This window comes from Apodemus sylvaticus, chromosome 6 (assembly GCF_947179515.1).
Source record: "Apodemus sylvaticus chromosome 6, mApoSyl1.1, whole genome shotgun sequence".
Classification (NCBI taxonomy): Eukaryota; Metazoa; Chordata; class Mammalia; order Rodentia; family Muridae; genus Apodemus; species Apodemus sylvaticus.
Window position 1 is genome coordinate 36,086,927 of NC_067477.1, and position 15,264 is coordinate 36,102,190.

The following is a 15,264-nucleotide window of genomic DNA, read 5'->3' on the forward strand; positions in this document are numbered from 1 at the left end:
AGAATAACTGGAAATGGATGCACCCAAAACAGAGGAAAGTTCACAGCAATCAGAAAAAACTAAAAGTCCATAAAACATTTATTTATGTGGGCCACTAATATGTACCAGAGAGATGTAGCAATTGGTAATCTCCACTTCTTTTCTGTAGGTAATAACATTAAGGTTTTTCTTCACAGTCTCATTTGGGGAAAAGCTGCCTACAGCTCTGGTCTCTCACTTGTTTACAATAGCACTGCCTCTAGCAGAGCCCAAGCACCCCATCTGCTGTTTGAGGAGCAGCAATTCTTAGACTGCGCCTTACTACTTCAACAGCAAATGCCAATGCTAGCAAACAGCACTAAACTAAACCAGCTCTATGGACTTTATGAAGACATCCACCAAGTGTTCACACATCCCTGCCCCCAACGAAACTCCGCTGCTCATTCATCAACTATGTGCCAGATACACGTCTTCACCTGGAATGGCTTCTCTCAAGCTAAAGGAACCCCAGTGGTCTGTCTCCAGGAAGAAAGAGCTCACAACACCAAAGAATGGAACCTGCGTCAGTTACAAAATAGATACTCCTGTTAAGGAGCAGCCGGGGAAACCATCACTACTTAGGGCAGCAGTCCTGGACCCCAGGTGCTTAGCAGTCACTCAGAAGCTGTAAGGTCTAGTCAATGCCTGGGCCTTGCCCCAGACCAACAATATATGATCTGTGAAGGTCAGGCTCAGCACAGATGGTCGTTGCTGCTGTTTTCAGTTTGTGTGCATGTATGTGCGCGCATGCGTGTGTGCTTGCATACAGGTGCAGATATATGAGCGTGGAGACTGGAGGTGTCTTACTCAATCATTTTCCAACCTGGGGCTCACTGCTTGGCTAGAGTGGCTGGCCAGCAAACCCAGGAATTCTCTTGTCTCTGCTTGCCCAGTGTTGAGATTACAGATCTACACCGTGGCACTCCACTTTAAAAAAAATAAAAATAAATGGATGCTAGGGATCAAACTCAGATCCTAGTGTTTGTACAAGTCCTTACCAACTAAGCCATCTCCCCTATTGCCCATGAATTTTTTAAGGCTTTTCAAATGACTTCCAAGTAGAGTGAAGGTTGAAAATTATCATCAAACTTAAGTATTTTTAGAGTGAACCTCCAAATGTACTGAATGGTACAACCACCACAAGTCTCCTTCCCATCCCCTGCACCTGGCACATGACACATCCACACAGTGTTACCCTGAACCAGGTCTCATAGTTATTTGATTATAGTGAGATGCTCAACTACAGTACTTGAGGTCACTCACCACACCCCTGTGGCCTCAGCTTATTCTGAGGTCTCAGGCTATGTGTGGCTTTTGAGGGGACCCACAGTGTCCAGCAGGGGGGCAGCAGCTCAGCTCAGATCCCTGACAGGAGGGACCTTCTGAGCCCAGGCACTGTTATCAGACTCTTTGTGCTCTTAAAGGAGAGTAATTATAGGCATGTGAAAAGGGGGAAGCACTCCCCGAGGAACTCTTTCTCACATGCTTCCCAAGAGGCACGAGGGCCATTAAAAATTCCATGATGAAGAGGAAAAACAGCCTGGGAACAGCCAGGAGGCAATACAGCAAATTAATACAGCAGCCCTCCTCAGGGAAAGCTGCGATAAAACAGGAAACACTTCTCTCTTTGCAAAATAAAATTATACCACTAATGATAACACAGTCACCACACACGCGCACAAATCGTTCTAATGATGGGTGTAAAATTCCCAGGGCTGCCCAGATGCTTTGAAAGAAATTTCTTCCTACTACAAATAAAATGGGACAAGGAAAAGATAAAGTCCATTTGAAACCCTCTAGTGCAGTCACTCTGCAGTCTCTTGTCTAGCACGCCGCTCCTCTTCCCATCCCTGATGCCAGGCTGCTGCTAAACAGTCCACTCTTCCTAAAGCCCAGCGCCTGGTTCCAATCCCATCTGATGAGTCGGAGTCAGACAGGCACTGGGGCAATGACACCTTGCTGCACAGGACCTCCTCACCCTGAAGGAGCTGAGCACTGTACCCAAGACCCCAGTGCTTCTCACTGCTGTTTTCTGAAACCTTCACTTCCGACGTCTGCGCTGATCATTCCCACAGAGCAGCACCTGGCAAACCGTCATGTGTGCTTCATTAAGTGAACAGCAGATATACATATCACACACACAGAGAACCCACACACATGTGGTTTTAGGACAAACACACTTAAGACAAAGAAAAATGTAAGGCTAAGGTAATGAATGTCAATTCAAACTTTTTTCTTTCCCAAACTTAAAGAGCAAGCTGGCAGCCTACTAATCTGGACTGTTGCCTAGAGACCAAGACAACTGGCAGTCATCTGCATTCGCTCTCCTTGCTTCTAGCAAGAGCTCAAAGCAACAGCAGCGCACCCCTCAGCTGTGTGCACTAGAAGCTTGGCTGAGACTACTTAATGTTTCCAAGGCTAGCCACACACATCATCAGTCAAGAGAAAAACAATAATGACATTACAGGATGCAGGATCAGGGATCCAGCTCTGGGTCCTGACTACAGGCGAGGCTTCTAATGGAGAGAAGAGGCAATGCTCCCTTTAGCACAGCCCAGGTAGTGGATGTGAGGAAGGAGGGTGGAGTAATTCTGTGTGCTGGATTTGTGTGGTGCTACTCAGCTGGTTGTCCCAAAGAACACACACTGCCACTGCTCTAGTATCAAGACAAAATACAGAGGTGTGCTCATCTTTGGACTAAAATCTAGAACTCATCCCATGGGCCTGCATTAGGAGCCTTACCTGTGTATGTCATAGCTTTTCTGTGCAAACTTTTATCATAGCTGTCAGTTTCCATACCTGATTTTTTCATTAGAGCTTCAATTCTAGACAAAGACCCTAGCACATAGTAGGGAGTCAGCAAATGGTGAATGAATGTATGGATGGATGTTCATCAAGAAGCCGGACACCGAAGGAAAGGCCTCTGGGAGAAGTTTTTATCACCCATTACTCCACATTTGTAGCAACACTATTTACAATGGCCTTTCTTCTCAAAAGGCTTTCTTTATTAAAATACTTCTTACAAAGATCCAGCAGCAGGTTCTGAACTGCGGCTCATCATCCAACCTACGGAGCTATGTCCAGAGAGTAGTTAACTTCTCTGTGCAGTCCACAGGACAAGTCTGAGCACACTTACTTAAACTCTGACTAATAAAACAACACAAAATACAACAGAACCTTGGAAAAGAAATCCTTTATGCTACCAAAAATAAAGCAAGAGTTCTCTGGTCTAAACTGTTAGCTGTTCTACACACAATAACACTGCTAAGAAATGCCATCATCAAACTTCCTTGTCACCTGAATTATAAGAATTCATAATGATGTGACAACAAAATATCTAACAAGTGCCAGGCCTATGTGCTGGGATTTATCAGGGACAAGGTCTCTGCATCACAGTGAGAAAGCCAATAATTTTAAATAAACTAGTATACAAAGTCCCTACAGACAAGGCAAGCACTGCATGAAAACAGAGACAATAACCAGATGGTGCTGCCAGTGGTCACTAGGTATCCTGGGGCTCAAAGAGCTTTCCAGGCAAAGGAATGAGAGAAAGGTCCACGGCAGGAAGGGCTGCCATTTTACAGGAAGAAAATGGAGTTCCCTGGTACTGTCTGATCTTTCCACTCAGAGAGGGGCAGGACTGTATGAGAGGAAGGTGGTAATGTTGGCAGAAATCAGATTATGCGGGGCCTTGCAGGTCAGGGCAAGAGGCATTACTAATGTTCTTTGAGGGTGGGCTTTTCGCAGCAGAAATAAAGTGAAATGTGAGCCAGAAGACAGGCCACAATTCAGGCTGAACCACAGAAGCTTGTGATCATAGGGAAAATTCCTCAGGCCTCAGCTTGCTTCTGCATCTGTGAAACTCCAACTTACCTCTGAAGATTGTTGTGAGGATCAAAATTGGATCCTTTGCACATACACCGTCTAACCTCAAGTGTTATGAAAAGAGACACAGAGTTTTCCAGAAGAAAACAACAGCCACTGGGAGCCAATTACCTGGCCGAGCAGTGAGCAGAGGAGCACCTTCGATGAGAAGCATCAGCGAGAACATCCAGGGAGTACAGAGGGGAGAGTGGATTAAACTGTGGGCATGAATGACATTAGTTCAGTAAGGCTTAAATCAAACAGACCTGATTCCAAAACACAGCCTATGTGCTTTCTTGAACAATGTTCAACCCTCCTGCCATAACCATCTATGCCATTTAAAACAGATATGCATGTCCACCCTTAGTCCATAAATGTCCCAGCACAGAGCAAACAACTACTGCCTGTCAATCAAAACTTTCATGTAATAATCACTTAAAGGCCAAACACAGTACTTCTTAATGCAGTCCAGGAATTTACACCTCACAAATATCCACCGTGTATCAGTCATTTCCCAAGAGGGCTAGCACAAAATTACCTTTTCAGGGACAACTGCATAGCACATTCCAGTGCACAGTGTAAGTACAGTGTAGAGAAGGCGCCTGGAGTGCCCAGCTGAGTGAGTGAACCGTTGTTGAGCTCAGTACTGAGTGGCATCACTGCAAGCTCTGCTAGCCTGCTCTCCAGGAGGTATGCATCACTGGCCATCTTACCTGTCCTCTAATAGGGTTCCTGGCAGGGCTAGCTCAAGTACTGCTTTTCAGGCCATAAAGCAATTTCAGTTTCTATTGACTTAAAAGATGACTAAGAGGGGGTGAAGGGGGTTCTGTGCATGTTAGGAGGAGATCCTCAGCACTAAAACTACAAACCCAAACCTGAGGCTGAGGATCAAATGGGGCACTGCATACAAAGCACTGGGGATCAAATGGAGTACTGTGTACAAAGCACTGCACTTTTCTCTCACAAGAAGCACTCCTTTGAAAAATGAGTAACTTAATGGCTTAAGAAAGAAAGAACTTGAATGGTAATAGAAATGTACTTTAAAAGAACAGAAGCAAAGCTGGAAAACACCATTCTGCAACTTAGGAAAACAGCTGAAACTCATGGTGCACGGTCCTCACTGTACATCACAGACACGGAGCACGTGACGGCCACAAGTCCCCTTCTGCCTTTGCATAGTCTGAAGAGAATACAATCTAAACTCTAGCTTAACAGTCCCAAGTCTCTTGCACGCCAGCCACCTTCATGACCCTTCCTTGTCTGCCCACCACCTGCACTACTGTTTTTCTAGAACTTTCCTTTACATCAATTACTTACACCCAGCTTTCTGTTTCCACAAAGTAAGCTTGACATAGTAATTGCATTTTTCTAACGTATATTATAATATATAACTTAAAATATATGACCTAAAATCACCTCATAAACACACAGTGGTTAACTGTGAACCATCAACTTCACAGTGAACTTTCCAAGTGTGAACTGTGTAACATAATAAGCTAAGTAGTGGCCAAAAGGGCCAAGCACCAAGCAAGGAGCGAGAGGAAGCCAACTTTCCCCATCAGTCTCCATCAATTTCACTACGGTAAAGCACCCACGCCTGAACTGAAAATGGTTCAAATATCTGTAAACATAACCATGCCCACTGCCATGAGTCACTTCTAAATCATGGATACCACTCAAAGGCCTGATCTATATATCAGGGTCCCCCTAAAGGGGGAGCCAGGGAAAAATAAACCCACACTTCCCTTGAAATGGGTGTCACTAATAAGAAACTGACATCTGCAGTGGAACCTAAGAGAGCTGGCTGCAGTTCTCCCAGATGAGCGTGTGGCTGTCGAGGAACACAGCTCTCACGAATCTTACTCTCTTCATGTGCACAAGCAGAAATGCAAGGAAAACCAGAAGCCAATGCTTTATTCTTTCTAAAGAAAAGGAAACTGAATGATAAAGATGGCCATGAAGAGTGATCTTACCTGATTCCGGTCTCTTTTCCCAGCTGATGGTAACCAGAAACTAAAGAGAGAATAACAGGAAAGAAGACGATAAGAGGTGCTAGGGAGAAGAGAAAGGGGACGGGGTACTGCAGCAAGGACGGAGAAGGACTGGGAGACATGCGGCCCAAGGAGGACACTGGCCACAGGTGAAGTAACCCTGACTACAGCCTGACAGCCCTTATCTCAGCTGTACAGTCAGAAGGCTCTAACTCCAAAAGTAGACTAGGTGAGACATGGGTGTCGACTATAGCATATAAGGAATATGATCTACAGATGCTTTAGCATATACAAATGTGGGGCGTTTTTGCATGTGTAGGCGTGTATTGCATGTGTATGTGTCTGAAGTATTTAAGTTCACAGGTATACATGTATGTGCAGGCCAGAGGTTGATGCCTGATGTCTTGCTGGATCATTTTCCATTTTGTTCATTGAGCCATGGTCTCTCACTGACCCTAGAGCTCACTGCTAGCCGGCTTGCCATGGGATCTACTGCTCAGGTGCTGATCTTACAGGCAGGCCTGCCACACCTGCCTGCTTTATATGTGGGTGTTGGGGATCCAGACTCAAGTCCTCATGCTTGCTTCACCAAACCATCTCTCCAGCCCCAATATATATATACTTATTCAGCAAATATTTAAATTTTTGCCACAGAAGACCCAGTAAGAAGGCAAAACATACAGCAAAGCCAACTGTTCAGGAGTTGAAGCTTTTACAAGAAAAGCAGATGATTCCTGAACATTTGGGCTTCCACTGTATTCACCATGGTAACAAGGCAAAAACATTTCTCCTTAAAGAGGTCTAAAGGAGAACAGAAGCAATCAACCATTTGGAATGACTATTTAAAACAACAACAAAAAAAATTTAATTTTTTGTTGGTTATTTTATTTTTTATGTTTCAAATGTTATCCCCTTTCCGGTTTCCCCTCCACAAATCCCCATCCCACCCTCCTCCTCCCTGCTTCTATGAGGGTGCTCCCCTACCCATCTACCCACTCCTACCTCACTATCCTAGCATTCCCCTACACTGGGGCATCGAGCCCTCCCAGGACCAAAGGCCTCCCCTCCCATTGATGTCTGACAAGGCCATCCTCTGCTACATATGCGGCTGGAGCCATGAGTCCCTCCATGTGTACTCCTTGGTTGGTGGCTTAGTCCCTGGGAGCTCTGGGAGCTCTGGTTGGTTGATACTGTTGTTCTTCCTATAGGGCTGCAAACACCTTCAGTTCCTCAGTCCTTCTCCTAACTCCATTAAAACAAAACTTTTAAAAGAGAAAAATGCATTTAAAATCTGGCACCGTGCTCCTCCTCTCTGTGCGCACGCCCTTTCTCTTTTTCTCTTCCCCTCCCCTCTTCTCTCCCCAGGGCAACTCCCCGGCCTCAATCCTTGGAGCCAGTGAACTCGCCAGAGGCAGCTTCCCAACAAACCTGGCTTTAAAATAAAATAAAATAAAAATAAAAATAAAATAAAATAAAATGTCATCTTAGTGGTGGACACTAATACAACACCTAGAAACGTAACAGACAACAAAATACTAATCTAAAAGGGAAAAGAAAACCACTGTCATAATTATGACATTAGCCATCTTAAACTCTTATTTTTTAATTTACTGTGTGCGTCATAGCACATTTGTGGGGGTCAGAGTATAAGCCTACAGAGCTGGTTCTTTTCTCTACCCATGGACTCGGGGACTGAACTCCGGTCGGCATACGGTAGCAGGTACTTTTAGCCACGGAGCCATCTTGCCAGCCATCTTAACTGCTATGAAGCACCAGTCTTTAAGATGTCCTCTTTCATCTCCAAGTCTAGTAGAAAGGTTGCTTTCTAAATGCCTTCTCTGCCTGGTCTCCAAGAACAGAGCAGGCCGGGCAGGCAGCACGCGCCCAGGCACTTACTCTGTCTGCCGGGGGTCACTGATGGTGTGGTTGATCCTGTCGGTTCCCAGGCTGCTTATGCTGCTCTCCTAAGAGGACAAGAACAAGAGTGTCATCTAACCACAGAAGCAAAAGTGGACAGGCAAGCTGTCACCAAGCTCAAATTTTCCCTAACTATGCGAGCCAAGCAGCATCAAGGTTGTGCACTCTTAAAAACAGCAACTATTTTTTATGTGACTCCGTCTTAGAAGTATTATATAGTACCTAGCTATTCTCTACTGATCCAAAAAAAAAAAAAAGCCTTTAAAAAGGCTGTTGTAATACTGTTTGCTGGACTTGGGGGGTTCTTCTGTTTTAAAATTAGCTTTATGTAAATATGTGGGGTAGTACATGTGTGTAGGCATGTGTAAGAGTGTATATGTATGGAATCCTGAGGACCATCTCCAGCATGCATAAGCGTGTGTATGAACAGGAGCCAGAGGGCCATGTCCAGTGTCATTCTTCAGGTACTGTCTACACCTTAGCTCACCATACACACGAGACTGTCTGGCTAGTGAGCTGCAGGCATCTTTCCGTTCGCTTTCTCCCCAGCGCTGGGATTACGAGCACGCCGCCACACCCGAGCCTTCCCCACTCACATGGGTGGGGAGCAAACTCAGGTCCTCCGGAAATGCTTCACTAGCTTGAGCTTTCTCCCCAGCCATAAGTTTATTTTTTGATTGGCATATAAGCGAAATATAAAACTAATACCAAGTGATGTTTTAACATGTGTATACAGTGTTTACTGTTTGCGTGTGTATGTAATTACAATATAGGAATACAAATACAATAATACTTCCTCCAGTACTAAAGTATAAAGAAGTAGAAAAGCCTCTTCAGAAGACTCAGCACTTTTGCTGTTGTTGTTTTGAGACATGGTTTCGCTATGTAGGTAAAGCTGGCCTCAACGCCTGCTCCAGATTCCCAAGGATTGAGAATGGAGGTCTATGTCACCAAACTCAACAACAGGAGCCAGACGTCAACACAAGAGCACACCAAGCTTCGTGAACTATCTGACAGAGGCTCAACAACCACCACAGGCAGAACCCTGTGTGTTAAATATGTGTTAAAGAACTGTGCTACTTACAAAAATAAGCCACGTGGATACACAAAGCTCAGTGGCAGAGCGTTTGCCTCATATGCACAAGGCCCTGAGTCCAGTCCCCACCACCACAAGAAACAAAAACCACAAGGATTATCACTGTGTTCTGTCCCTTGCACATCATTTCAAAATAAAAGCAGAAGACTGAACAAACTGACTCATATTTGGGGCTCTCAGGACTGCAGTGTGACCCAGTAACCCAGAGCATACCCGTAACCCACAGCAAGCCAGCCCCCTCCACTGAAGAGTGAAGGCACTCTCCTCCCATAACTGTAGCACATTTACATGATATTTGCCACAGCAACCCCCACAGAGCCCAGAGTCACACACCACAGTAAGTGCTAAGGTGACAGGTCACGTCACAGGCATGAGTGTCAGCATTACTCAAACAAATATGTACCTTAGCAACTATGTGTATGAACTAACCTAAAGAGTAGGAAACACACTTCAGTAGAAGCATCAGCTTTAGAAAAATTAATTTGAGGTCAGATTCTAAACAGAGGTGGAGCTAAGTGGGAGGTTCATACATTAATTTTTTTATCCCTCTGGCTATGGCTCCAGGTCAGAGATAGAGAATGGTAGAAGGGCCAAGGGAAAAGATGGATGAAAAATGAGCTATTTATTAAAGCAGAAAAATTATTAACTTAAAATGCCGTAATATTTAAATTTACAGTTTATTACTGTGTAAATTACAAGCAGTACTTTACGTAATTAGCAGCTCACTGGCAGGGAGCTGTGAATGAAACTCATTATTTATGATTACAGTTTAGAAAGAGAGGAGAGGGACTGGGGAGGGGAAGGAGGGAGGGAACGGTGACCTCTGCTAGAAATGACAGATTTCCCTTTAAGGTGATGAAGATGAATTAAACAAGTGCATAACATCCTATTCACTTGAGATCATTAGCTGCACATCCAATAACCCCTAGGCTCCTCCCAGGCACACTGAAGGGACCTTCAAGACGAACTAACTCACTTCCAGGAAGCAGGAAGGTCTTACTTTATATGAGCTTAAAGCAAGGAGGAAGATGGTTAGAACATGGTTCAGCGCTCACCGCAAGGGGAAGTAAGGCCTTCACCCTGTCCTCTTAACCCTATGTACACAGAAGCACTCCAGGCACGGTGAGCTCCCCAAACAGCACAGGGAGCAAGGGTCCATGCTCTGTAAATGGAGCACGCCAAAAGAAACACTGTGTGATTCTTTCCATGATCAAACGCCTCTCCAGTTAGAGCCTGGAGCTGGAAATCAAAGGTAAGAAAGAAGAACTGCTTGGAGAGGTAGCTCAGGAGGTAAGGGCGCTTGCTGCCAAGTCTGATGACCGAGTTCAATCTCTAGGATCCAATGCTGGAAGGAGCAGAGACTTTTGCAAATCGCCCTCTGCAGCCAGAATACACAAATTAACCTCACCTCTTTTCTTTTTTCTTTTCTTTTCCTTTCTTCTTATTTTTTTCTTTTTTCTATGTCCTAAACTTCAGAAAACAGTCCTCTAGGTAGACTACAGTACAAAGCAGTAGCCACAAGACTGCGACCAACAACCACAGGCCTGGCTTGGCAAACAGACACCCTTATAGCAGGAGTTCCGAGTGCTTGATGAACACTTCCTTGCTGTTGTCCCTGCCTGAGTGGGGAACCTTTGCCTTAGCCGATTTCTCAGTCTCCAAGCTAGAATAGAAATTAGGTCAAGGGCTAGGGGCATGCCTATAACCCTACGATTCAGGGAGTTGGGATGATTTCAAATTGAAGGCCATAGAGCAAATGAGACACAAAGCAAGTAGTAGGTGAGTATGGACTTCATAGAGATGTAAAAATAACAAGACAAATTCAACTTAAAAAGAAGACCATTACCCTAGGTCCAGGTCTTGTCTCTACTACTTCAATGCAGGTAATGCCAAGTTTCCTACTTCTCAAAACCTAGGTTCTTGTGGGAGGAATCACTGGCCAGGTGCCTGGCAGAGATGGCTGGCACAGATGGCCCTAGCAAGGACAGAACTCAAGGAACAGTGGATGGCCCTGGGGTTTACAAGAAGCTCCTAGACTTCTGCAAAGCAAGCTAAGTGATGCTTGTATGGGAGGGAAGTTGCTTGTTTCTGTGTGTTTACTGTTGCATCAATTCTAAGATAAAAAGTCATCTTAGGATAAAAACACACTCCTGAATTCAGGAGTTGTAAAGAAGTCAAAAGAGATTTTTAACTTATACAGTAATATAGGATTAGTCAAAAGTGCAGGAGAGAGAGAGAGATCAAGCTAGCAGATTTACACACAATGGAGGCTACAGGGAATGTTTGCTTGGTCAGAACTTCTGTTGATAAAGTGATTACCTTTCACGTTGGTATCAATTCAAAGCCCACATAATGGCCATTATCCCTTCTTAATTCCCAGAATATTTCAGTTGGTATCATTATCTCCAGAGAGTCCGGTGATGCCTTCAACTGTCAGTAGGGCATGCAAATCCCATGGGAACTACCACCTTCCCACAGCACCAGAGAAACCAAGAGATCTGTCTCACCTTCCCAGGCAGCCTTCTCCGCCCCTTCCTCAGGCACCGAGCTGCAGCTCCTGGCAACCGATTCAGGCGACCATGGTACCCTGTGGAAAGAAGGACTTGGTTATTGAATGCACAAGATGTGTAAGCACAGATGTAGCACACTGGAATCCTTTCCCCAGTGTCCTCACAAGGCTATCTGCCAAACACTTTCTCCATATCTTTGTCCTGAGCAGTATGATGGCAGGGGAGCCATGCTAAGACCAACAGATACTAGACAATGGTTGATTGCCACCTCCTGAGAACCCTAAGTTTACAAAGCTAAAGAAACCTGTACCAATCCTCTTCCTTGTCACACATCTTAGGCAATGGCTCTGACATTCCTAAGCATAAAATGACTTGGCCATGAGCATGGAGCTAACTAAAATAGAAGTACCATCACATTTCTGTCCCCCGTCATGAGCCCTTTCCACCCCATTCTGCTACTTTAGAACTGAAAAAAAGCAGATATGCATTTGTGTCAAAGTACATAATAAGAGGATCATTGAAACAATTAATTTAAAGAAGTATTTTTAAACCATCCACTTAAAAATGCCATCATTTCTTGTATGTGAATGTCCTTACAAAAGCCTGTTCCTTGTGAGAGCCAAGCTTCCAATGAGCACTCAAAAGCAGTACAGCAGCATTACCATGACTGTGGCTGTGGCTTTGGCTGATGCCAGGCTCTGGTGCTATGTCCCAAGAGCCTACATGGATTGACTCAGGAGAAGGAGAACGCTGAGCTTTGAGACTCACCCTTGAGTTCCCTAAAATCCTGAATTCACTCCATGATTCAGAGAGCATTGCATGGTCAGAGGCATGCAAGTGCCTGAGCAGAGCACACCCAGTCTCCCCCTGGGGAAGCATAAAGCCATGGCCTGGACTTCCATCTTCTGCAAACTCACCTCTTTGAGCTGGCCGGGAAGGTAAAAGGAATGTGGGGTCTGAGAGTTTCTCCAGTCCGGAGTCCATCCTTTCTACTTCAGTGCAGTGATCAGGAGCCCACTTGGGCAGAAGATTATGGACAGTGAATCCGGGGACACATTCTCCTTCATAAAACCAATCACTCTGTTCATCATCCCCTAAAGCAAACAGATGGTGTCCTGAGCTGTCATGATACAATCCAGATGCCAGGAGGGTTTCTCAGTGCCATAGTTGTGATACTTTCAAGTAAGCCAAGGTGCAAAAGAGCCTGTCCAGTCCCTTTCCATACACAGTAAGATGACAATGAGGCATCAACCTAGTCTTCATGGATGGAGGACTGTTTTCACCACTAACATAGTACATCTAAGATCTAGCCTTATGCCCTCCAGAATCCATGTATAAAACCCACAAATAATTTCTCTCTTCCAAAACTCATAATAGCTCCAACTTATTAGTCAGGCAACGAATGCCCAGAAGTTGGGTTCAGCTAGTAAATGAAGTCAGCATTTGAATCTGGGACCTGACAAAGTCCAAGGTATTTTCCATAAAAAGCAAACTGCCTTCCTGACCATTACCCCTGGAGTTCAAAGCCATAAATGTTCCTCAATCCAAAAATTAGCAGTCATTGCTGGGGGGTGTTATATATTTACACTTTATCATAATAGAGCAGTAAAGAATGTAAACCTTGGTATCTCACTGATAGGACAGAAAACAATTTTGAACTAGAAATCCAAGCTTCCAGGAAAAAACCAACCATAGTAACAAGCGATAAAATTCCCTAAGGCTTGTCAAGGAACTATGCCACTTGCTGAGCCCACACTGTTCATTAAGGTCCCAACTAACCCATACATCCAAACTCTTGGTTCAAACTTCCAACTAGCTTCAATAACCGCTACAGTGTATCCCTGCCAACAACAAGACCTGTAAGAAAGAGGCAGTGTCTCTTTCTGTTACCGTCCCCTTTCCAGACTCCAGGAAGACAGCAGACTCTCACAGCAGCATCTAGAGTACACACCGCCTTCGTCCTCACATATAGCAGATCCCACCTCCCCACTGACACCCAAATAATAACGACTCTTACAACTAATGTGCAACTTTCCAAGAGGGGCAGTGAAACCTGCGTCCTGCAAATAGTCATGCCACCAAACACCAAAGGGGTTGCTCTTTGGTATATAACGGTGTCTCACTATAAACACATGCAGCAAACAGCTATCTCAGAAATAGGGACTCCCAAGCTTCAGCAAGCATCAGAAGCATCAGAAGCATCAGAAGGGCTTGTAAAAACCAGGATGTGGGGGAGGTGAGGGGATGTCGACAGACAGGAAGGAAGACACATACATGCCAGGTGAAGGGCAGACTGCTGGGCCCTAGCTACCAAAGTTTCTGGTTCTGATTTGAATCAAATACTAGCAAGTTCCCTCATGAAGCTGAGTGCGTGTGGGGAGCACAATCTGAGAACACTATTCTACAACCAGCCAGTGACACAGGCAGATCAGGGCAGGGACTGGTAGACATGGCTAGGCTAGTTCATGCAATTTAACATGTCCACTCCATTCTTATCCAGAAGCATTTCTCAGGACATGCACTGCAACGGGTAAATCCATTAGGTTAGGTTTCCTGACAATGAATTAATCCAGAATGTTGGTTCTTATAATTCACTCATGATAATAAACATTTTTAAAAGGGCTTGTAGCTGGATGAGGTGGCACACTCCTTTAATCCCAGCACTCAGGAGGCAGAGGCAGGAACATCTCTGTGAGTGCCAGGACAGCCAGAACTACACAGAAAAACCCTCTCTCAAAACAAAAACAAAAACAAAAACAAAGGGGGAGGGTAATGCCTTGCTGAGCTCGAAGAGACTTTGTGAGACTACCAAACAAAATCCTCGAGCTCTCCTGCCATTCTGTTTCTGTCTCTCCATCCTAGAGATAGCCTTGGCAGTGTGACCCCAATCCGTAGTTTTCCTACCCATGGAGTAGTCTAACTCAGTGTTCACTGTACCCTGGCTTACACTTACCTGAGTTTGTCAATTTAACAGGGGCTCTTACATTCCAGGCAATGTCTAAGGCGCCATGGTTATAAATAATTTCAATTCAGTGTTAGGAGCACTTACTGCTCTTGCATAGCACCTGGGTTCAGTTCCCAGCAACTACATGGCATCTCACAACTGTCCTATAACCCTAGTTCCAAGGGATCTGATGCCTTTTCTAACCTTCAGGTCTGTGCACCCTTATGGTGCACATATATACACTCAGGCACAAACACACACATACACAAAAAATAAAATAAGAAAATATAAAAAAACAGTAACTCCAAGCTGTGAAATCCTTCAAAGGAAAGCACCAAAAAATACATAACACAATGAGCAATTTTGTAAAAAGCAGAGGTTAGAGAGATGGTTTAGCGGTTAGGAGCTCTTGTTGCTCTTGCGGAGGACCCGAGGTCAGTTCCCAGCACCCACATGGTGACCCATGACCAGTTCCTGGGACCCAACACCTTATAATCTACAAGGTACCAAGCATACACATGGTACATATTGCATATATGCAGACACAATACTCATATACATAAAATTTAAAAACATCTAAAAACAAACAAAAATCATGATATAACAGGTACAAGGAACTACAGTGTATACGTGCAGGCACAAACATAAACTTGTACACACATGCACACACTCAGGTAAAGACTATCAGTCAGGGTTTCTTCAGGGAAATAAAATGCATATTTAAGTGGGATACAAGGTGACTTTTAAAGACATTTAATTAAATATTCACCCAGAACACTACAGGATTTATTCACATGACTGTAATAATTTTCAGGCATTTAAACTTAAAAAACATCAAAGTTGTCTGTCAGTAAAAATACAAATATGCCCCCCCAAATAAATGACATATTGGACTGGAGAGATGGCTCAGAGGCACTGATTGTT

At 44.5% G+C, this 15,264-nt stretch overlaps 1 protein-coding gene across 8 annotated transcripts in view; it reads right to left on the minus strand.

Moving 5' to 3' along the window:
* Gpatch2l (G-patch domain containing 2 like) overlaps positions 1–15,264 on the minus strand; it is a 49,376-nt gene that overhangs the window by 18,085 nt on the left and 16,027 nt on the right. For 2 of the 8 annotated variants that reach the window (XM_052185359.1, XM_052185363.1), the window contains exons 4-8: positions 12,314–12,490; positions 11,394–11,473; positions 7,770–7,837; positions 5,856–5,895; positions 4,015–4,100 (exon numbers count right to left, since the gene is read on the minus strand). In XM_052185359.1, the coding sequence (XP_052041319.1) occupies positions 4,015–4,100; positions 5,856–5,895; positions 7,770–7,837; positions 11,394–11,473; positions 12,314–12,490 (451 nt within the window). The remainder of the gene's footprint in view (positions 1–4,014; positions 4,101–5,855; positions 5,896–7,769; positions 7,838–11,393; positions 11,474–12,313; positions 12,491–15,264) is intronic. The other 6 variants (XM_052185361.1, XM_052185365.1, XR_007978325.1 and 3 more) reach the window with 5 other exon arrangements.